The sequence below is a fragment of the Tachypleus tridentatus genome, chromosome 12 (assembly GCF_004210375.1).
Source record: "Tachypleus tridentatus isolate NWPU-2018 chromosome 12, ASM421037v1, whole genome shotgun sequence".
Lineage (NCBI taxonomy): Eukaryota > Metazoa > Arthropoda > Merostomata > Xiphosura > Limulidae > Tachypleus > Tachypleus tridentatus.
In genome coordinates, this window is record NC_134836.1 from 74,519,873 (window position 1) to 74,544,767 (window position 24,895).

The 24,895-nt window shown below is 32.5% G+C and overlaps 1 protein-coding gene across 4 annotated transcripts; it reads left to right on the forward strand.

The window, feature by feature from the left end:
• Wdr24 (WD repeat domain 24) lies at positions 1-24,890 on the forward strand. 4 transcript variants are annotated; one of them, XM_076470062.1, is made up of 13 exons: positions 1-387; positions 3,004-3,110; positions 8,237-8,353; positions 10,176-10,253; positions 11,361-11,505; positions 12,195-12,411; positions 13,097-13,298; positions 14,277-14,587; positions 15,181-15,427; positions 17,124-17,710; positions 20,217-20,319; positions 22,849-23,041; positions 24,604-24,890. In XM_076470062.1, exons 2-13 carry the CDS (start codon positions 3,014-3,016, stop codon positions 24,737-24,739), a joined length of 2,433 nt encoding a protein of 810 aa, XP_076326177.1. In that variant the 5' UTR covers positions 1-387; positions 3,004-3,013; the 3' UTR covers positions 24,740-24,890. The 4 variants fall into 4 exon arrangements, with proteins under 4 accessions (XP_076326177.1, XP_076326178.1, XP_076326179.1 ...); XM_076470063.1 differs by having other exon boundaries at positions 85-359; XM_076470064.1 differs by lacking the exon at positions 1-387 and adding an exon at positions 783-983.
• Positions 24,891-24,895: the final 5 nt, after the last annotated feature.

The following is a 24,895-nucleotide window of genomic DNA, read 5'->3' on the forward strand; positions in this document are numbered from 1 at the left end:
TCTAAATAAATGATCTCCCATGTCATTAACCTGTTTGACTTCTCTCTCTTTATTTCTTTTATGGATACTATTTAAAGTATTTCACTCTTCTGGCATGTGTTTATATTTTTAGGGTCCTGCTGATAATAATATTCAAGCAGCTTTGTACCACGTGATTATGGAAATAAATAGCTGAAGTTTAAGAAAAACACTTTTATCGTAATTTAATAACAATTTAATATTAAAAATAATGGATTTTTAGCGTTAAAACGGATTGTACTTACTTATCCATACTATAGTGTTTTGTATTAAGATCAGCTGGGACCAATGCTGTAATATCATAAACAACAGGAGAAAGAAAGGAAAACGAGAAAGAAACAGTAAGCGTATTGCAATTTTTTGTCATAGGTAGGTATTTACGTCTATAGTAAAATATGTGAATAGAGTAAAATTGTTCAATTTGTACTAGTAGTTGTACTTTTACTTTTCGAGTCATAATTACATTTAAAATATTACTACTAATATTAGATCGATCAGGTTATTATTACTAACATTAGCGAGACTAATCCAACAAATTATTCTTGATATCTGACATAGAACTAATAAATTAAATTATTGATACACTCAAAGCGATAGAAATGTACGCCATCAAAAATTAAAGAGTACCGAGTAGAACTAAAAGATACTCGTATATTATTGGATTTAATTGTACTTTATGGTTCCTTTTCTTCCTTTTGTTAAAAATTGTACTACACATTTTTTTTTTCTGAAAGTTTACTACTATTTTTTGTGTATCATTTTTTTCCTTTTAACTTTTATTATAACTCGCTCCTTTAAAAAAAGTTTGAGTCGGTAGTGTTTACCACTAGACAGAAGGATAACAAACTATATGATTTAAAAAAAGAATGTAATCATGTTAAAAGTTTCTAAATTAAGTAGTTTGATGTTTGATTTCAAAAATTTGTTCAGAATATTAGTGAGAAGAATTTTATTCTTCTGTTGAGGTGAGAGGATATAGAATGTGTTTTATTATACGAGTTTTGATTAGTTATATCCTTAATTTAAATTGCCTACCATCCAATTATATCACGTTTTGAATTTAACAAAAATATTTTGACCCTTTGTAATTAAAATATTTTATATTTACAACTTAGGCCTAGTAGTAATCTTGCCAGACTTTGGATTAGAGGGTCTTTGAATTGTGTCCCTGTGCCATAAAATTGAACTTTGGGGACAGTGGGTAATGTGTTTAAAAATGATGATGAAATCCCATGATTCTGTTAGGGTAACATGAGAGTTGATTGTGGGTGCTGTTAACTAGTTGTCTGTAAGTTGAAACTTAGTGGCAGCTAAGGCTTCTGCATAGCATTGTCTGAATGTCTGAAACTGAACCATGTTAAAATTTAAATAAAAGTCTTAAATGATTGGATGTTTTTATGAACTAGTAGGAGAATCACAAGTCAATTATTTAGTGCTCAAATGTTTTTTCAACATTGGTAGCCTCCTTATCAAGATAATTGTTTTAGTCTGCTTTAAAAAAAAGCATTTTATATTCTCAAGCTTTTGTGTTCGTTTATGGTGTATCAATTTACTTTACAATAATTATATAAACAGCACATGCATTATGATTCTCTTGTAGTGTGATTGTTTCAATTCTAAATATTTAACTTTGTATGAAATTTCAGTCTGGAACTGTTTTTTTATAAACTTTGCTCAAGTGTATTTGATTGGATTTTCATTTTTTAGTGAAAGGAGAGAGGGTTCAATGAAAATTGCAATATCTATGATTTTTTGGACATATGGTGTTGATAAAGTAATACTGAAATGAAATTCAGTGACACAAAGTCTTAAAAAACTACACATACAATTGTTTTTTGTCTAACCAATAACTACTACTATAAGATATAAAGTTGTCCATAATTAACCTTCTGGTAGGAATCTTCATTCTGTGATACTTTTGATGCAAAGTAAAACTTTTTCAGTATGATGTAGCATTGAAATATCTTTCTATGGGAGCTTCAGAATTGTCAAAATTTATTATAAAGTCTTTGATATAGCCTTGTATGACTGAAGTCTCTACCTAAATAAGGTGTAAAGTTTTCCCCAGTTTAGTGAGATCGAAGAGTGTGTAGTTGATTAGAGCTGGGAAATTAGTGTAACTTGTTAATTAAGTAATTGTCAGGCCCCTTAATTGATTACATTCAGTTAGTTGATTATTCTCGCACAAGATGGTTTAAAGAAAAAAAAACATTTTGAAACTTCAGATGCTAATCATCAAGTTTAAATATTCACAGTGGGCAGAGCACAGACAGCTCATTGTATGTCTTTGTTATATAACACTAAAAGGTTAAAAGTAGTATTTTAATTATGATTGGAAAAATCAAAAATAGTAGTAATTTGAAACCCAAATTGTAGTTAGTTCTATTTTCATAAGTTGTGACTCAAATCCGTTTCTGGCTGAACAGACTTCAATTAATCAGAGTAATAATGATAAAACACAATAGAGATATTTTAACTGTTGGACAGTTAGAATAAACAAAAATAATAATTTGCAACCTTAATATTTTGTTGGTTCATTATTTTCTTAAAATTAACAATTGTAATTTTGGTTACTGGATAGTTAGAAATGGTAACAATTGAAAAACACTAATTGATTTTTTTTGTTAATCAATTTAATCATAATTTGAATCAATTTTTTTTTTTTTTCAGTCATTGATCTAATCAATTCTGTCACTGTATTAACTGAGTTAATTGCCTGGTTCGGTTGATGATGTTACAAAGTCTTGGTGTTATTATTACATTTTATATTTTATCAGTACGTTGTGTCAGCAGTTTTATTATATGCATTTTGTTGAATTCACTTAATATTTTTTTATTTTGGAAATATTCTGTAAGACTTAAGTTAACTATATAATTTTTTTAACATTCTTTATTACTGCTAAATTTCAAATCATAATTTCTGTTTAATTGTAGTTGATACAGGTATAGAATTCTTGTATGTAATAATTTATATTTGTTTTGAAGATTTTAAGCAATGGGAGCTAAAACCATGGTCTGTTATCTTGATGGGCCTGCCAATGCACTGGATACCAATAGAGATACAACACAAGTTGTTGTAGCTGGCAGAAATGGTGAGTCTATCAGTTTATAAAAATACACAGTGTAAGTTTAAGCATGATAATTCACAATTCCTCATTGTGAACTGTATTCATGAGTGTATTTATAATTTTATTTTATTGTAATAAAAATGTTTTCCCTTTTTTAAAATTGGCAGGTTGAGTATATAAGGTTATGCAGCCACTTCCTGGGGGACTTTAATGAACACCATCCCCTCTGGGGAAGAGCTGTTATTAATAGGAGGGGCCGCTCCACAGAGCATGTGCTATCTGATCACAACCTTTCTCTTTTCAATACTGGTTCTTCTACTTATTTTCATGCACCTAGTCAGTTGTTTACTGCTATTGATCTCTCGGTTTGCTCCCCTTCATTATTTTCCCACTTTTCATGGAGTGTTGGCAATAACCCACAAGGCAGTGATCATTTTCTTCTAATTTGGAGAGAGACTGGTAGTGGTTGATGCCACCCGACCTGCATACCCCAGTGGAAGCTGGATCAAGCAAACTGGCCCTCTTTCATTGCTCTCTCAGAACTTGATCCTGCCATCGTCTGTAAGCCATTAATAGATGACTGTGTTATACAAGCAGCTGTTCAATGTATTCCTAAAACCTCGACACATTTTCCACAATATCCTCATCTGTGGTGGAATCCTTTCTGCCACTTAGCACGGAAGGCTCAAAAACGGGCCTGGGATACTTTTCTTAGATATCCCATACTTTCAAACCGCATCGCTTTCCAACGGGTCCGTGCACGTGCTAGGTGGGTAAGACGTCAAAGAAGGAATCTTGGAATAAGTTTACAACTAGCATATCTTCTACCACCTGTTCCAAGGTCATATGGGATAGGATTTGTAAGGTCAGTGGGCACTACAATTCTGTCCCCCTCTCAATCTTACTCTCTGATGGCCAAGAGGTAGCTGATGTCTGGAGCATCACCGATAATCTAAGTGAAAGCTTTTGCCGGGTATCTAGCACTTCTGCTTGTTCCTCCACCTTCTCTGCAATCAAGACTCGGGCAGAGCGTTCACCTCTTTCCTTTCGAACTGACTGTCTTTTTTACTATAATTGTTCCTTTACACTAGTGGAACTGAAAATGGCCCTTCATTGGTCTGGCAGTACATCTGTTGGACCTGATAATGTACACTATGACATGTTGTGCTATCTCTCTCCTGCTTCTCTTGATATTCTTTTAATTGTCTTTAATCGGATCTGGCAGGAGAATGTTTTCCTCATGCCTGGCACCAGGCTATTATCTTACCTTTCTCTAAGACTGGGAAAAATCCCAAGATTCCTTCAAACTACCATCCAATTGCTTTGACAAGCTGTCTCTGTAAGACCTTAGAGAAGATGGTTAATGCTCGTCCTATTTGGTTCCTCGAATCAAACAACCTCCTCTCACCCACCCAGTGTGGGTTTTGATGACAGCACTCCACTACAGATCACCTAATTCAACTTGAAACATGAATCAGAGAAGCCTTTCTCAAACGACAACATCTCGTATCAATATTCTTTAACATTGAGAAAGCTCATGACACAACATGGAGGTATGGCATTTTGCGAGACCTCCATACATATAGGTTACGTGGCCATTTACCTATGTTTATTAAAAAATTTTTAATGGACAGGAGATTCCAAGTTTATGTGAGTTTGACACTTTTCTGTTCTTTTCTACAGGAACTTGGGGTCCCTCAGAGCTGTGTTTTGAGTGTCACACTTTTCAGTATAAAGATAAATGCCATCACTGACCAACTCCCTCTCACTGTTGCGAATGGGCTGTATGTCGACGACTTTCACATCTCATGTCAGTCGTCGAACATGAGATATATTAAGAGGCAACTACAAACTGCCCTCAATCATGTACTGAAGTGGATCACAGTGAACGGCTTTAATTTCTCTCTCTCTAAAACCGTTTGCATGAACTTTTGCTGCCAACGGGTATTCACCCTGATCCTGAACTCAGTATCAGTGAATTTTGCTGCCATTGGCCCCTGAGAACAAGTTCTTGGGGCTTATCTTTGACTGTAAGCTGACCATTATACCACACTTAAAGCAGTTACGGGTCAAATGTACAAGAGCACTGAACATCCTTCATGTCCTCTCTACCACCAGTTGGGGAGCGGATCGATGTTCTATGTTAAAGATATATCGTGCTCTTATTCGATCGAAACTCAACTATGGATCAATGGTCTATGGCTTTGCCAGACCCTCGGCCTTAAAGATGCTGGACCCCATTCATCATCAACGACTTTGACTCTGCACTGGGGCTTTCTGCACCTCCCCAGTTCAAAGCTTATACGTAGAATCTCATGAAGCTTCTCTGCACCTTCACCGTTTTCAACTGTCTTTACTATATTCTTCGAAACTATGTTCCTTACCAAAGCATCCTACGTGGGGATGCGTTTTCCTTCACAAGTGGGCCATACTTTTTCAGAACAGATGAACTGCCATTGCTGCTTTTGGCCTTCACATCCAGGTGCAATTGGATGAATTGGGTCTGTCCTTGGATAACGTTGCAGAATCCACTGGTCAGCCCATCCCACCATGGCTTATTACAGTCCCCAAATGTGACCTTTTTTTAAGTCATCTGAGAAAGGCAGATACTCCCGATTTGAAGTACCGTCTTTTATTTTTCTGAACATCTTTCGAACAATCTTTCCATTCCAATTTATATGGATGGTTCCAAATCAGGTAACTATGTGGGCTCTGCCATGGTTTGTTGCGGTTTGGTGGTTGTGCACAGAATCCCCTCTACAGCTTCTGGGTTCACTGCTGAACTGTACGCCATATCTCTTGCCCTGGATCATATTGAAGCTAAGCAGTACTCCAACTGCATTATTTATACTGACTCGCCTAGTTGCTACTGGTCCTGGAATCGCTTCACGTTGGCTCACACCCTGTTCTTGCTGATATTCAAAATCAACTGGCCCATTTCTCATTAACGTCTACTTCTATCCAGTTTTTCTGGATACCAGGCCATCTTGGTATTAGCAGGAAGGAGCTTGCAGACAAGGCAGCTAAATCTATCTGCCTTGGCACTATCACCAATGTGCCTTTTCCATACATGGACTATGGTCCTGTATTCAAGGCTCGGCTCTGTGCCAGCTTGGAGTGAGCAACGCGACAACAAGCTTTTCCAAATAAAACCATATATTGGACATTGGTTTTATGCCATTTATGTTTTTAATTGCTGTTTTGTTTCTACCTTCATTTCCTTTTATGAATTTTACTACATTTACTTTACTTTTACCTTTTTACTGGACATTTCACAAATTATTATTATTATTACAATTTTGCTACATGTCTTTTAAAACATTTATTACTTTACCTTTTGAGAATGGCTGTTATGATACACAACTCAGAACCAGGACTGGAAAGGGCAACTTCAGGTGACTGACAGTGGTTCTTGTACTTACCTGTTAGTCTTCCTGATTGGTTATGATCATTACCATTATGCTGGAGAAAGTCCTTTACAACTTCTCTTACTCTGCTTTCTTTCTTAACATTGTAGACTAGGTGTCAACATTGGTTTTATGCTTTTTCTGTTTTTTCAATGATGTTTTGTTTTACCTTCATTTCCTTTTATGAATTTTACTAAATATAATTTTAACTTTTTACTGGATGTTTGATGCAGATAGCCTAGCTGCATTGTGCTATAAAATACCAAATCAACCAACCAACTCTCCAAATTGCCACAGTTATCTCTGGAAGATGAGATTCATTGAGGTCTGTCATCTAGCTCTGCTCTCTATTTTATATAATAAATGTAGGTAAAGTAGATTGTTTCCATTTAACATTAACCAGATATGGCAATGTGTTATTACATTTTTAACATTAGCACACAATATGGTGTTTAATGTTTTCATACTGAAGCTTAGCTCTCTCTCTCTCTCTATAGTGAGCATGTTATCAACACACACTTCCCTGAGGAGTTTATTTATGGACACGGACAATGTGCCTATAGTGAGCATGTTATCAACACACACTTCCCTGAGGAGTTTATTTATGGACACAGACAATGTGCCTATAGTGAGCATGTTATCAACACACACTTCCCTGAGGAGTTTATTTATGGACACAGACAATGTGCCTATAGTGAGCATGTTATCAACACACACAAAGTGGATTTAACACAAATGCATTAAAATCGACACAGCACGTTGGTTGTAAAGTAGTTTAATTTCTCAAGTACTGTTATAAACTAAAAGTTTTGAAATGTATCTTCAGAGAACTGTTAGAAATTATGGACACAGACAATGTGCCTATAGTGAGCATGTTATCAACACACACTTCCCTGAGGAGTTTATTTATGGACACAGACAATGTGCCTATAGTGAGCATGTTATCAACACACACTTCCCTGAGGAGTTTATTTATGGACACAGACAATGTGCCTATAGTGAGCATGTTATCAACACACACTTCCCTGAGGAGTTTATTGAAACAGTGTCTAAGAATTTACATCTCACCAGCTAGGTTTCCTTTATCAACAACTGAAAGATAAGTTGTTTATCAAAATCTAAGCCATACTTGACTATTTTCCTACAGCTTAACTTATTTAACTTTACTGAAAATTCTCATTGGAGAGTCTTTTACCTTGTTTACTTGCATAGAAAATGTTACAAGAAGGGTGACAGAAAGCATTACATTTATTAGGTAAATCACTGGATAACAGAATTTTATAATTAAGCTATAAAACTGTTCTATCAAAGAGAAATAATCGTTTAAGTGTTACGTGTATGATATGGATAATGTAAGATAGTATTTGTATTAGGAATCCTTGGAATTCCAATGATGGTGCAAACATTAGGAGGGGAAGTGCATTTCTATTGTTGGCTTGCAATGTGAACAAAAAAGGACTTTAATGTGTATATTTACTGTATAAAAAAATAAAGTAGGTTGCAAAGTGTATTCTTATTGGTTGGGACTTAATATAGAGTGCATAGTTTAAGTATAAAAAGTGCTTGGTTTGAGATCTACGTAAATGTTAAATTTAATTCTTGTGTAATGAAAACTTAGGAGTAATTCTACATTTGTGTAAAAGAATGTTACATATGAATGAAAGTCCAAAAGTTACTAATAGGTTGTTTTCTTTTAACATTGAATGATTATTCTGATTTATTGTTTTGTTTTTCACTTTATAGTTTTCAAGATCTTCAGTATTGAAGAAGAAGAATTTGTGGAACGACTTAATTTGAGAGCTGGCAAGAATTTAAACCTTAACTTCAGTTGTGCTGATGTTGTTTGGAACTCTGTGGAAGGTTGGAGAAGTTTTTTTTGAATTTCTTAAAGTGAAATAATACAGGTTTAATGTAATTTTGGGCTTTAATCAGTTACATTTGTTGTTAATAAGAATGACTACTCAGAAATAGTCTTTTTATTAACATTAAGCATATTGTCCAAGTTGTTGAAACCATTTATTCATAAATCTTTTTTTTAGTGTATGAATGTGTGATCTTTTACATAAATGGTTTTCATTTTATGTTTCTATTGGTGAGCTTTTTCATCTTCTGATAATTCTCTAGTCTAGATTCTTGGATTGTGCATTTTTTGAGGAAGAGTCAGAAGCAGGCTCTGGCTCGGGCATCTTTGTTATATTCGTCATATCTTCCTTGTCTTTTTATGTCAGTTGTTTTTCTCTTTTCAAACCATAAATTACGAACTGTGACACTCCATTATTTTCTTTTATTTTCAGTGCTGCAGTGTCTTTTGAATTAGATTTTTTCAAAGGTTTTATTTGCATGATTGAAAGTCTGTTTCATTATTTATACAGTTTGTACGTGAGATTTTAAAATTATAACTTTGCTGTTGTAGTCTTTGGAACTTGTACTTGCAGACTGGCTTGCACAAGTCTTCAGTAAAAAAAGAGTAGTGTTGTATTTTAAACTGTCATTGGAGCAATGGCACTGCAGAGCTGACATCTTTTTGCAAAGGTGAAGTATCAACAACTCTTCAATTACTTAAACCACTCTTTTATAATTTAGATGTTTATCATATACACTTTGAATCTTTCAAAGTAGACATTTTCTTTGGGATTGGAGTTTTCAAAGTTATCATTTTTCTATTACTTACATTTTTTAAAATTATAGTTATTCTTTATGGATGCTTTTTATAATGAAATCTGCCTGTTTTACTTCCCTAATTATGTTTGATCTCAGATTATTATTATTTTGATGGTTGAAAACCTTGCACTTCAAGTCATTCGTTATCTACAGTTTATGTATTGAGCTACTGAGACTGTGGTTTATTGTTTCCATTTGAGTTAAGTATGTGTTGGTGTGATTTTCAGTTACCATATGACGAATTTTATAATAACCTTCATACTTTCTGGATGAAGATAATAATATTTTAACCATTATGGAAGAAATTAGTCACTTTATTGTAATTGAAAAATGTGTTTATAAAGGGTTTCCGGTTGTGCTTTTCTGTTGTTTTCTGATTTCAGCACATTGTGCATGACCACACATAAATTTAAATGTTTTTTATGTCTACATGAGTCATTCAAAGTGACAAGATTGTGAAACTCATAACTTTTTTGTTCATAGGTTCTTGTCTGATGTTCTCGGCTGTGGTAATTATAATCTCACTGCATTCTTCTATCTTTTCTTTTTTCTGCTGTATCAGTTTTTATCTCAAATGACTGATTGTGTTTCTTTTTACTAATATTATAACACCTGTATTTTTAATGCTGAAATTTAACAGTAACCATACATAGGAGCCATATGGAACAAGAGCAGTTGACTTCAGAAACTGAAATGGAACATTTAACAATTATATTAACTGCTTGTATTACTGTTAGTACATTTGATAACTATTTCATGTCATTTTATGTTTTGGTAAACTCTGGTTATGCTGCTTTGATTTTGATACATTTTAATCAGCTGACACTCGGAAGTCACAGTCTAAGTAACAGTCATAGTATATCATTTTACAGTATTTGTCAGAGCTGCTTAACAAACGTGCCTACTACTGTATAAAACCTAATTTTTCTCCAGACTGTGTGATTAATCATTCCCTTGTACTTGTGAATTTGAATCTCAGCTCTCTAGTACAATAAATGTTCTTGCCTTTTTGTACACTTAGACAATATCCTGGCAACTGCAGCAACCAATGGAGCTGTAGTGACATGGAACATCAATAAAACATCTAGATCTAAACAAGGTAAGGTTTAAGTTAAAACTTGTATTCCTTTGCATATTAACATTAAGTTAAAAACTATTAACTGAATATCTATTTTTTAACAAAATGTTTGCTAGTTAAAAATTTCAGTTTCATTTTTGTATATGTTTGTATATTGGTTTTTTTTTTTTTTCACATGTGATACAAATAATGATTTGTGTGGCTATCATTCATGAAAGTTAAGCTTTATTCAACGCTGCACAGACCCGGCATGGCCAGGTGGGTTAAAGCATTCGACTCGTAACCTGAGGGTCGCAGGTTTGAATTCCTATCACACTAAGCCTCTTGCCCTTTCACTCATGGGGGCAGTATAATGTGATGGTCAATCCCACTATCTATTGGTAAAAGAGTAGTTTAATAGTTGGTGGTGGGTGGTGATGACTAGCTGCCTTCCCTGTAGTCTTACACTGCTAAATTAGGGACAGCTAGCACAGACAGCTTTCATGTAGCTTTATGCGAAATTCAAAAACAAACAAAAAATCAACACTGCGCACATATGTACTTTTTTTTTTCCCATTATCATCTAGCAGCAAGTGGGGTTTAGCTATTTTGTTTCAGTAGAGGCCAAAGGTTGATTCTATCAAGATTACAACTTACTATTTTCTAATTAGTGTCCAGTACAAAAAGCATGATACATTTAATATAAAGAATAATCCCAGTTCTGACCAACCACAAAAATTAGAAGGAAACATGGGTTCAGTTTGCTGCCATTTGTTGTTCAGCTGGAAGTAAAGGCAGGGAAAGGCAAATATAGATTGTATACATTCCATGCAAGTCTAAATGTATAAATTATGTATATAAAATTGTATGGATATGGCACTGAAACAGGCTAACATGACTACTGATTTTGAAAATGTATCATTTATCACCAAGGTTTTTGAAACTTTAAAATATTTTGTACACTTTTGAAAACTTCAAGTAACTAATAAATAAAGAATATTTGTTTCCAAGATGTATAAAACAATACCAAGTTTTGTAGCTTGAGTGAGAAAAAATATGGTTTGGCCTGTATGATATAGAACATCCAAAGATGCATGCTGAGAAATACTGTGGACAAATGTTTAATTTAATCTGTTTTATAATTTTCAGACATTGTGTTCCAAGACCACAAACGTTCTGTAAACAAAGTTTGCTTTCACACGATAGAACCTCACATTCTTCTCAGTGGATCTCAGGATGGCACCATGAAATGTTTTGACCTACGGAAGAAAGAGGCTTCCAGCACGTTTTATAGGTTGTCTCATGTTTTTATTAATTAAAACCAGTAAAGTAAAAGTAATATTAAAATATTTCATGCTATATTATGGATGTTATTCTTGTTGTTGTTTTTTTGTAAAATGTTATTGATCGTCACCACAAATATCTTTTTGATAAAGAATCGAACAGGAATGCTGTGAATATTATTATTATAACAGTGCATTGAACTGCTGATATTGAAATGGTCAAATGAAGTATATAAACATAACTGGCTTACTTTTAGCATTTACTCCATGTTACTCACTTGTTGCATTACTTTTAATAGTCATCAAGATATTTTTATGCTTTAACGAAAACAGTATACTAGAACTTGTAATGGCAACTGATTGTAAGATGTGGTTCTTATGGTTATTTAAACTGTGCTTTTAACTGAGGTAACACATTTTAAAAAAGGACTGGAAGAGGACAAAAATTAGGTAGAATTATCTCTAAGCTTTGATGTTGCACACAGTTGGGTTGAACATTCATTTGTAGTATCACTGGCATTTTGTAACATATTTATCTTTGCTCTTACTTGTAAGTTTATAGAATCGATTACTAACTTTGTTGCTCATGCACTCTAGATCAAAATAAGTAGTACGAAGTAGAGTTTTTGTTGGCTTTGTATGACCATTTGTATTTGAATTTTTTCTGGTTTTTAATCAGGAAACTTAATTTCTTGTAAAGTCTTTCAGAAAGCGTTAGAGATGTTAAGTTTTCTCCGCATCATTATTTTCTATTTGCTGCTGTACAAGAGAATGGCAATGTTCAGATCTGGGACATGAGAAGGACAGACCGGTATGAGAAACAGTTTACTGCCCACACTGGTCCGGTCTTTACGTGTGACTGGCATCCTGAGGAAAGAAGATGGCTTGCAACAGGAGGAAGGGACAAAACAATTAAGGTGCGCTCTACGAAACCTAGCTTACTGTGTAATCGTCTCCCCTTACGGAACCTAGCCTACTGTGTAATCTCCTCTTTTATTCTTAAGAAATATTTCTTTATTGTGTTTTTCTTCATCATTTTAGGTTGTTTATGTATTTGTCTTGTACCTGTCTATAATTGTGTGTTTATCCTTTCCTTACCAACTTGTTTTTATACTATTCACTACTTCTGGGTTCCACATATTGCACCGTATTGAGTAACTTGTGTTTTTGACAAGTGACACCAGCAGTAATTGGTGGGATTATTTTAGTTTTGTTGATACCTTGGTTACGAGGAAGCAAAATTAATTTGAAAAATATACCTAATAAACTAAAGGATGAACATATTTCATAGTGAACATCTGGGTAGTAAAAAGGTTATACATATTTATTTCAATATATTTTTAGGTTTTTTCCTGAAAAACCTGCATTTCTATTGCAGAATATGAGGAATATTTTTATTACTTAATTGGATAAGAGTCTAGGAAGGTGATTATGTAATGTGGAATTTAAACTTTGTCAGTAGCGATTTGTAAATTACATTTATTATATTATATAGAACTTAATCAGTATGTTACTGTATAATATTACTTAGCATCCATTTGCTTCTAATGTACAGATGTAAACTTGTCACTTCCAGATAAATAACTTTATTAACAATTCTAGATTTGGGACCTAAGCATGAAGCCTATGGTAGAACATTGTATTCAGACCATTGCATCAGTTGCTCATATTAAATGGCGTCCTCAACAGAAATTTCACATTGCAAGTTCTTCCTTAGTGATTGACTCTACCATTAACGTTTGGGATATTCGACGCCCATTTGTTCCATTTGCTGCCTTCAATGAGCATAAAGATGTGTGTACTGGTAAGTAATAGACCCACGCAAGGTTGTTTTTTTTATCATTGTAACCGTCAAGTTACTGATCTATTTTTAATGTTGGTGGACTCCAAATATTGATTAATTTTATGCTATGCTTGTTACAACTTTCAGTGTAATGCATTGATTAAAGAAGTTACATGAATTAAGAATTTTTATGAGATACTTAAAAAAAAACCAAAAAACCCTTATGGTAATTAGTGGAATTAATTACAGTATAGTAGGTATTTTTTGCTTGTGTTGTGTGTGTGTGTATCTATATGTGTGGAATCTTTTAAAAATAACTTTTATCATCAGATGGGCACAGTATCTTGAATGTCAGTGTCTAGATATATTCAGCCATGTGGAAAGCAATATACATATTGCAGTAACTTGTTCAAAACTGCCTAAATATAGTTATGAATGATGGTTCTGTTTCTGTCCATATAAACCACATAGTGTTAATATAACATCACCATAATAGCCTACCAAGTGACTGCTACTTTATCCTTTACATTGTAAATTAGCTGCATGGACTTATCTTGCATGTTTTTTGGTAGATATCTAAATAAAAATATTTATCATATGAGTAAACTCATCTATATTCTGGTTCTTCTTAAAACAAACCTGTGAAGTTATTTTAGCAATTGAAGATTCTACAATGAATTACTCATTACAGGTGTTAACACCTGTCACCAGTGACACTAGGAGTTACTTAGATCTATGATTATTGCCAAGTATCCTGAAACAATTAATTATTGTATGTTTTTTTTTCTTGTTGTAAAATCAGCAACAACTAGAGTAAACATGGATAAGCTATCTGTAGTTGCTACTTACTGCTTTTCAAACTTTCTGTTAGAAGTATTTAGTTTTTAAAAAGAAAGAAAATCTCCAATTTGCACTATAATTTTATCAAAGTGTATTAGAAAGAAAATAAATTCTGTAGCTAATTTAATTGTTTACCATTTATATTCATCATACTTGCAGGGTTTTCTTGGCATCATGAAACTCAGATGATTTTATCCACAAGTAAAGATTCTACTCTCTATCTTCATTCTTTGAAGGATGCCATTCGACCAGCTGATCATGCTAATCCAATAGGCTTAGACATTAGTAACTATGGAGACATTTCTTATGCTGCTAGTAATAAAATAATTAAGAATGGGAAAAGTACTTTTAAAGGAGAGAATTACTCTTCAACCAAGTTACCAGTGTTCTTTCGCAAATATCCCAGTTCTAGTGACCAGTTTAGTTCAGTTTCAAGCTCGATGTTTGTGTTTAAAAATAATGCAGATAAGGTAATTTTTTTTTTTTCAATGAATGGAGAAGTAATTGTTTATAACATATATTTGGTTAATTGTAGTATATTTTCACTTTGTGTTTATAGCTTATAAAAGTGAATATGCATGTGTGCATGCTATTTTTTATAGTTTGGCAATGTGAAATTGTATTTTTATAATGTCAGCTTAGTATAGAATGATTTTCATCATGTGAAACATTTGAAATTTGTGTAAAACTGTAAAACTAGCATAAAATCATAAAATTATCTCAACAGCAGTTATGTTCAAGATTTGTTGTTAACAAATAGCAACTGCCTCCGAAACCCCAGAAGCTTAGTGGCAGGTCTAAAGACTTGTAATGTTAAAATAGGATTTTGATACTCAATGGTAGTCACAGCACAAATAATCCATTGCATAGCTTAGTGCTGAACAACAAATAAAAAGTAATAGAATATTCTTGTTGATAATAACTCATTCATTCTTTGTAATGTATAAAATTAGCTCTGTGTTAAACTTAACAGTACTTTGTATCCTTTTTTTGTATTATTTCTTGTTTTGAAACATATTTGTCATAAAGATCTGTCTCAATAATCAATATCTTTATTGTCCAGGTTCTCTCAATGACGTGGTTTGTTGAAAGTGCAAAACGTTACATTTTATCAGGCCGTAGCTTTGGAGAGCTCTGTGAACATAATGCTAATGTTGCAAGTGATTTACAGCGCCCCCAGGTGGCCCAAACTTGGCGAATTTTGAAGCTACTTTATAATGCAGGACCACATTCAGGAGCGGAATATTCTTGGGGAGTATCTTCTGTTGGATCAGTTTCTGAGATGTTAAAAAGACTAGAACCTGATGAAGGTACAAGATAAATATGTTCAATTTAAATGTTTTTATCAAAGTTTTTTTAACATTAGTGATAATTTTCTAAAAACTGTAGTGACTTTCCACAAGTTAAAACCTGTGGAATGGCAAATTTAATTGTATTTCCACTAAACTTTGATGTTTAGGTAAGAAAGTTTCTGCTGTTATGTCTTGTTTTTACCCATGTTAATTTACACCTGTATACAAATTTGGTCATTTTGACCAACCCTCTAACCATGAAATTTTACATATTATGATTCTGAATTTATTAAGTGTATGTCTATGAAACTTGTCAAGCTTTGAGGAGATATTACAAGCCTGTTGTACAGAGAAAATCTGAATTTTGATTATTTTTATTAAATAATTTTGTGTGAATTTATGAAGCCTTAACTGAATCAGTCCAGGTGAAAGATGATTTTCATGTTATTGATAAAAAATAATTTTTTTCTATTTTAGTTTTTCATAATTTTAACTTGGAAAACCTTTAGTAATTTCTAAGTGAAAACCAAGTAAAAACCAATACAACTTCATATTTTATCTGCTATTTTCTCTACCCTAACACTAACTGCATTTTTAATTTTTCAAGCACTTGTACATATAATAAAAGCTACGTCATGCTGTAAGCATGATTTTGAGTAATGTTAGTGTATCAGGACTTAGATTAATGGGGACCCAGGAATTGGTGTCCCCCCAGTGTCAGCAAGCCTTAAAAAAAAAAAAAGTCTGCTAGGTAACCCATGTGACCCCTTAAGATCAAATGAGCAATTACAAGATTTCACATAAATTGATCTGAGCATTTCGTAACCAAGCAGAACATATGAGAAATTACGAATGGACAGTTCCAAATTTACAAGCACTTGCAAGTTGTACAGTCCACAAGTGTCACTATGAATGCCCATGTATTCAAATTAAATGCACTGTCATTTATAATAATGCCATCACCTTGTACAGTGTTCAAATTTTTGTCATTGTAATAGAATTGATATATAAAAGTTCATTTATAAATTTGTTTGTTGTTGTACATTGAATATTAAGTTATTTTAATTAAAATTTTTAATGTAACTCTAAAACAAAAAAAATTGATATGCTCACTGTGACCCATCCATGTTAAGAATGTTAAGTATCTAATTTGAAATTTATAAATTCATCAATTTATATCTAATTAGTTAACTTCGAAAGATAATTTATTAAATATGTATTTCTGCTGAATAAACCTGTCCATTTTCCTGTTTGCTTTTCCAATATCATAATATAGTTACAAAAATGCCTTCATTCGTCCAAAGTGTACAGTTAGTTTTTTATTTGTGTAAATAAATATACAGAAGTAACAAATGCTACAGACCTGCCTTCAGTAAGAATGAGTTTTTTTTCACTCAAAAGGTCTATTTGCTGTAGTGCAGCTTATAATACATTTTTGTAACCTCTGAAAACTGAAATTTCTTCCAAGTTTTTAACAACTTTTCAAATTATTTTTTTCTAAATACACTAACTATTAACAATTAAGGTCAATAATAAACAAAAAAAAAATTGTACTAGTGAACTGAAAGTACTTTGTTAATTTGGCTTGTGGAATATCAGCATTATTTTTGGTTTTATATATGATAGAGTGAACTGTTCAATGAAAATGTTACTACAATTTTATCAGAACTATGTCATTATCAAATTTATTTTGGAATGTAATTATTTTTGGCAGCATTTGAAAACTCCCAAGAGGGCAGTAAATCTAGCAGACACAACAGTGGAAACACGTTCAAAAATCGAAACCAAAGTGGCAGCAAACAATCTAGTCGTCACGTAAGTGGTGGTACAGGAAACGGAGTTGCCACAACTGATCGCCCTGATACATCAGGTGCAACTGATAATAGTTCAGGTAGCGGAGAAAGTGATAATGATAAAACTATAACAAACATAGCCACTGTGCTGGGTAGCACTCAAGGTGACTTCTTTTTTGGTGATGGAGAGACTGATCAGCTCGTGGGGTTTCAATGCACACTGAGTCAAGCTCCAACTGTTGACTCCACACAAGATTGGAGTCTTCCTGGAGAAGCCTTCCAACCTCGTCATCCTATCAAAGACTGCTCACCTCCACCTGAACTTGACAATGCTCCGAGTTCACCTACAAGTTTTGATGAGGATTACATAGAAACCAAGAGTATGGTTGGAATTAATGGAGAAGTGTGTGATTATACTAATCTTATAATGACCTCTGAAGTTCCAAGTTCACCGGGTTGGGTATTCACTGACATTATTGTTGACATGCTTCACTATTTTGCTGCCCAGGTACAGTATGATGGTTGCACTTTTTTTTTCTTTTTCCATTACTAACACTGAGTAAAAAGTTGGTTGTTACATTCCACTCTGTAAGTACCATATAATCATTAATCTATGCATAGTATAACTGAGTGTAGTAAGTTTGTGTTCATGAAATTTAGCAAATGTTTGGTACACATTACCAGTCTGCTGCACACAGATCAGATTTGTTTAATAAAACATTTTTACTGAAGGGTTCTCTGCCACTTTGAGTGAAAGATGATTTTCATGTTTAAAAAAAAGGTGCCTCTTTTTAACCATACAGTTTCCATATTTCTTTTCTTTGTTTGTTTTAGGTTTTTATGGTAAAACAGTATCTTTTATTTTCTTTGGCCTAACACTAAGTGTAGCAAGATCATTAGAGTAAAATGAAAAGTTAAAATATATGAAAAAAAATAATTAATATATTATTTTTTCTTCTGTGAATGCATCATTTTTTATGAGATCTTCAGCTGAATTATCTTCAGTTTCAACTGTTAAAGTTTTAATATTTATTTTGTTTTATGGTCTTAATTGTCTGTACTAAATTACAGGGCTTCACTGAAAGCAATAAATTATACCAGAAGCCAGTTAGCTGTTTTTTGTAGATTTTAGTCAAATGCCATGTGTTAGTTTCACACTCACACTGTAAACCTCAGTAAAACTTAACCACTTTGGTCTTCAAAACAACTTTTTGTTATTTTGCCCACTAAGTAATTAATGTAACCTTCAAACATGCATTTTAGAAAACAAATACTACATTAGGCACTAGAATATACTCTCACAAAACTACTGTAATATAACTAGCTTTCTGACCAAGCTGTAAATAGGTTTTAAAAAACACTGCTCTGAGTTGAACAAAACCTAAAGCCAACTGTCTCTGTCTTGACATTTTTTTTTAGTCTGAAGATTACCTAAGAAGGTCGAAATGTTGTTCTCTATTTTAATAAAAGTTTTAATACCCATACCAGCCATCTTGATATACAACTATTTATAAAAGAAATAACTGTAATAATCTCTATGTGGAGGTAAGTATGCTCTTTCTTTTCATTGGTTATAAACATGTCCATCAGGTAAGTACTGAGTATGATTATTGATATATATGGAAAGATGGTGTGGGCTCTTCTGTTATTGTATTTGAGCACTAATATATATTTACAGCATGGATTGTAGCAAACCCTCTCAATAAATATACTAATTCTGTTCCTTGTTACAGTGCATTTAAGGTGATGGTAAAAACTTTTAACATTTGTAACATTATGATGATTTAGTAATAAATGAGATGAATCACAGTTATGAAAAAAAGTTTATGTGGCTTGTAGTTTTCTTGTTTATTTGAGGGAATATTTCTATGATACACTTCATGTGTAAGAGTTTTTGGAAGCTTTACGATTACTGAAGAGGCACTGTAAGTAGCGATGAACATGGTTTATGACTGATAAGGAAGCTCTCTTTTTAAGTAGGGAATAAGATGTGGTGTAATTAACATTTATTCTATAGGTGATTTCTATCTGTCATGTTCTATTATACACTTATAATGTTTTTGTTAAAAGTTGGTCTTACAGTAGCAATTATTGAAAGAAATGTAATTCAGTGCCATGTTTCATTTGTACCTGTAGTCTCAGCATTATCATTCAGGGTTTGTGTTGTTTAAAAAACGTATATGTTTATTGTAAGATTACTAAATATTACTGAAGGCACCATATATTGTTATTTCAAATCTTATAAGTAACGAATCAATAAGAAATATTTTTTTGCTACACCTTTTAAATTATTCTTTACTTTGGCCTTTTTCTTAAGTTTGATTTAAATTAACTGTATGAATTAAGATAAACAAGTGGTTTGATAACGCGATGTAACAAATGTTTTACTTTTTCTTGTTCCTGGGCAGAAAGTGTTATTTCCCATTTGCTTATGCCTAAAGTAAATGGAAAAGACCTATTTTTCTCTTCAAACTTTGCTTTTATGACCTGGGGCATATAATGAAAACATGATGTGAGACTATATTTGGGAGCTGATATGTGAAAGTGATTTATATTACCATCTCAAATCTCAAAAAAATTACTCAACATTTTTGTATAACTTTAGTAGAAATGCATGTAAATCTTGATTCAAATGTTTTGTTCAGACCTTATGTAAATGAAAATGTACAAATTTGCTCATTTTTACATAGAAAATAGGTTAATTTCTAAATTTCATTATCCAGGTCAGAAAATCAAAGTTTGAAGGAAATAATGGCCATTTTCTGTACTGTAACAACATAAGCAATTAAGAAGTAACATATAGTATCCAGGAACAAAATTTGTGTTGCGTAGTGTTATATAACTCTTTTTAATGGAACTACCAGTTTCTGAAGTACATCATAAGCAGTGTTATAGTTTGTTCTACGTAGGTAATTCCATCTCGGTTTTAAGAGGATCTTTATTGAGAAAAAGTCTATATCGTGTATTTATTTCAAAATTACCAAATAGTTTTTATTTCTTTCCTGTTTTTAAAGGGTGACGTCCAGATGTGTGTGTCAGTCCTCCTGGTGTTAGGAGAAAGAATTAAAGGGTTTGTTGACGAAATTATCCTGGAGCAGTGGTTTTATTCGTACATAGGTATTATTATGAGAACTTTCCTACTGAGCTAAGTTAGAAAATAATAAATCCTGAATGTTTGTTTTGAAAGTAAACTCTAATCCTGTTCATTCATGTCGTGAAAATTATTTTCGTCTAAATTTTATAAAATAATGTCTTATAGGTATGATTTTACCATAATCTAAACAGTTTTTCAAGCTGTAGGACATGCTCTTCCTAAGTAAGGAATGTGGTATGTAAGCAGTGTCTCTTATTTTTATATTGAATGTATACTTAAATGCTTTTCTGTTTGAACTTGTGATGTACTACAATTCATAAAATATTTAATAATAATAATGCCATATTTACACAATATGTGTAAATGTTTTTGTGTAGGTGGGGTAGACATTAAGTACCACAGGAAAGGGAAGGGTTCTGTCTTAAAGTTTGTGAATTATTGACCTAAGGTATTTTTTACTTGTGTGGCCTTCAGCTTTCTTGTTAGTGAGTTGTGGACAATTTTAAAGATAAAATCCAGTTCCAATGTAGACTCCTTCAGAACCATATGTATTTCTGTTATTAGTTATATTCAGAACATTTACAAAACTGGAATTCTGATGTATGTTGAGAGAGACAATCAAAAATTAAATTTTTAAAAACGTTTTTTATGCATTTGGATTCAGTGTGAAACATAATATTAAATGTCTTTATAGATATAAATGTTGGTTATTTGAAGTTTTCCGTTGTATACTTAAATTGCCATCTAGTGGCTTTAATGATAACTATCATAGCACAAACAGTAGAAGTTGATACTTGTTTTTTTGAGGCAGAAAAGAATAGACTTGTTGCTGACTTACTAGATTGTAAACCTTGCTCTTAATTTTTTTCTATTTATTGGTACAATAAAAAGGTATATGTTTACAGCACCAACTTGCACATAGAGCTATTGTATAACTGAATAGAAAAAAAAAGTAATTAAAGGCTTTTTGATTGTCTGCTTGAAAACAATGTGATAGAATGTAAGATATGTGAATCAAAACCCTAATTCCTCCTTGTTAAAGATTTAGGTAAAGGTTCTTTTGAGTTCATGCATCAGGAGGAAATGGGATTAAATCTTAAATTTTATGATGAAGATTACAAACGTCTCGAGTTAAAAACATTGGTAAAGGTTTTTTGAGCACACTTAAGTTGCATTTTTCATGTATAGACAAAACAAGATCTGTTGTAAAAGTTGTAATTAAAGAAAGGCTTTGACAATATTAATCACAAGAAACTGAAACCCACAGTGCTTACACTTAAAAAATCAATGCATTTCACATGACTAGCAGTTGATGGAAGTGACAGCTAGTTATGGGAAATACTGTAGCTTCAAGTGATATTTTTAGTAAAGTTTTATTCATTATTCCAGTAATACCTCGTTGATTTTATTAACAAATGTGTTCATACTTAAATAGTAGCTGTGTAAACAAGTTGTACTGCAAGTAATTATTCTTCATCTTTCACTCTTCTCAGAGTTTTAAGGTATACTGAACAACAGTTAATTCCTTTTAACAAGTTTGCAACAACTTGATAATACGTAGTTTTAACGTTTAGCACCATCTGTTGTTTTAAGAGGTTGTATGATGTTTAACTCATTAGTGTTATGTTTGTTTCGTTGAAATTGAGGCTGTACTGATGTTTCATGGCAGAGGTACACAATGTCTGGTCTGCAGGCAAAATTTGTTCTGCGAGATCATTTTGTGGCTTGTGACATAATATTACAGCTCACAGTTTTTTCTTAATTTGAAGTAAACATTTTTGTTTGTTATTAAACTTGAGAGTATCAGCATAATAGTTCAAAAGACTTTAGTGTTAGTAGAGAATGCAAAGGACTCGAACAATTTTTAGGGAAGATACATTATAGCTTGCCCAAGTCTCGATCACATTCCAAGTTAGTCCTAACAAAAAATTGAGCCATGCATCCATGCTTTATGGACATCACAATATACAAATGGATTTATTAGTTTCCATTTCTTTCTTTAAAATACATTCCTAAAACTTAAAGTGTCAGTTAAGAGAAACAGAAATCATAGAGCACTGGAGATACATCTAAAACTATCTTAGTACGAATATAAAATAGTTGAACTCTTTACACTTCTGTTTGAAATGATATTAATATAAGAAACTTGTTTCAGCTTCTTCTGATAATGTAGTTTGGAAAACAAGTATATGTGGTTTGTAATTAATGCTTCTAGTTTTAACTTGTGCTAATTCCTGAAAGTAGTTGGTCTAGCTAGTAAAAAATATGTTACGTAAACATTTCAGTATTTGACGAGCTTTGTAAACTCTTTGAAAATGTGAAAAATGGTGTACAGTTCATCTTAATGCACATAATGTATGTACATCCCAAGTAAGTAGTATATTCTGTATGATTGTACCTACAGCTCAGATAACAAGTATTATCTATAGCAGTGTACTTACAGCTCAGATAAATATAGCATGTTCTATATGTACAGGTCAGATAACTACAGTGTGCTCCATAAGTTTAGTTTTTTATAAGTAATCAGTGGCATTTCATTTTTTTTTCTACAGAAATACTCTCATGTTTTCAACTATGGAATGTTGCCAACAAAGTCATCTCTCTCTGCAATGTTTCTTCCATTAGCTCCCTTAATCAGCAATCCACAACAGTACACACCATGTGTGGGAAATGTCAAAGACAGATGACCAGAAGTGGGTGGTTTTGTGACAGATGCAAGATAATACCCACCCATTGTAGTGTTTGGTACGTATTATACAGTGGATGAACCTGTTTTAATTAATTGATCTAAATGCAATAGTGTTACAATTTTACAAAAATATTCTTTAATTTAAAGGTAGAACCAATTACTTGTGGATGTACATTCAACCTGAGAAATATTCTACTTATCAAATTGTGAAAAGTCAGCATATAGGATGTATTTGTATGCTTGGAAAGATAAGGTGGCTCTTTTCTGAACAATAGGACTTAGTGACTGAACAAAACAGTCTAAATTATTAACGGTTGACAAATTTCAGGACCATTTATTTTTTCTGCTTACATCTAATGTGTGTGGTTCATAATATTTACAAACAAACATACAAGGATAAAGATAACATGAAAAACATTGAATTTCACGAAAGAAGATATATCACTGATTACAGTTTCAACAGAATTCTTTAATTTTCAACCCCAAGTTATGCTGTTGTAATCATACCATTTTAATTGTGTTTTATAGGCTTTGTATATTGTAATCCTGTTAATTTGTTATGTGGGTTAAGTGAAGCAATAACAATGATGTTACTGTTACTTAAGCATGTGTACTTCTGCAACTGTACTGCAACCAATCCCAGCTGTTTTTATAAGATTGAATAAAGTATTAACCATTCAGAAGTCGGCACGGCTTTTAGCTTTGTTGGAAAAAGGTTAAAATTATAGTCGTCTAGCCAGGAAAGTGTATTGGCAAAATTATCGGAAGATAAAAAAGAATTCACACCCTCATGACAAATAAATTGATAATACAACCATAAATAAGTTTACTACTTAAAAAATACACATAAAAGTTAAAGCAAAAGTTTTAAAATAAATCGCAACAATTACAGTATAAGAAGTTGCATTACAATACAGAACTGACATCTTGAAATGCAACTTGAATGCTGAAATACGATAGAAGTAAAAAAAAAAAAAATCGGCAAAAAATTTTTTCAAATAAATTTGAAAGCTAAATCGTACCCACAAAACACACTTAAAGGTAAAAATAACATGCAAATCAACCACAATCAGCAATGTCATCCTGATACAGAGACCTAGTTAATATGGGTAAAGATATTATTAACTAGTAGTAGTATATTAACTTGTCCAAAACAAGTGAAAAATCACAGTTTGTATTCTTTGATTGACAGATTTCAACTTTGTTTTATGGTGTGAAAGTGACTGCTGAAATTAACATATTCCTATTTTTCTATTCAGATACTGGTTATGTTAGCTTGTGGTCCTTTTTAAAATCGGTCATTGTGGTTGGCCTTTCTACAATGGTGATACACAATGTGTGTTACTTTTTTTTATGTCAGGGTTATTGAAACAGTATAATTTATACCTAATTTATGCATTACAAAAATAATCTGGAGGATAAAAAGTTTGGCTCTCACATTAACAATAGTTGAATTGGGTTGTTTTGTTTTTTAAATTTCTTTTAATACCAATTGTACAACAACATTTATCTTATCTTGTACCTATGAGTATATGTATTTAACAGGTGTAGTATGTGCAAGTCTAACCATTTTATAACATGTATGACCATGCACATTTTATCTTTTCTTTGGTAACAGTCACCAAGTTGTGAGAGGTCTGTATGCATGGTGTCAAGGTTGTGCACATGGTGGTCATCTTCAGCATATCCAAGAGTGGCTACAGTACCATCCATGGTGTCCTGCTGGTTGTGGACATCTTTGTGAATACACTTAAAAGTGCTAATTGAACTAACAAAATTGTGTATATCTAAAAATATATCAATGTAAGAGAAGACTCAATATTTTGTACATTGTCATAGAGGTATTTGATATTAATTGTAAAATTTTGTTTTAAATCATGTAAATATACATTTCTATCTGTTGAATGTTT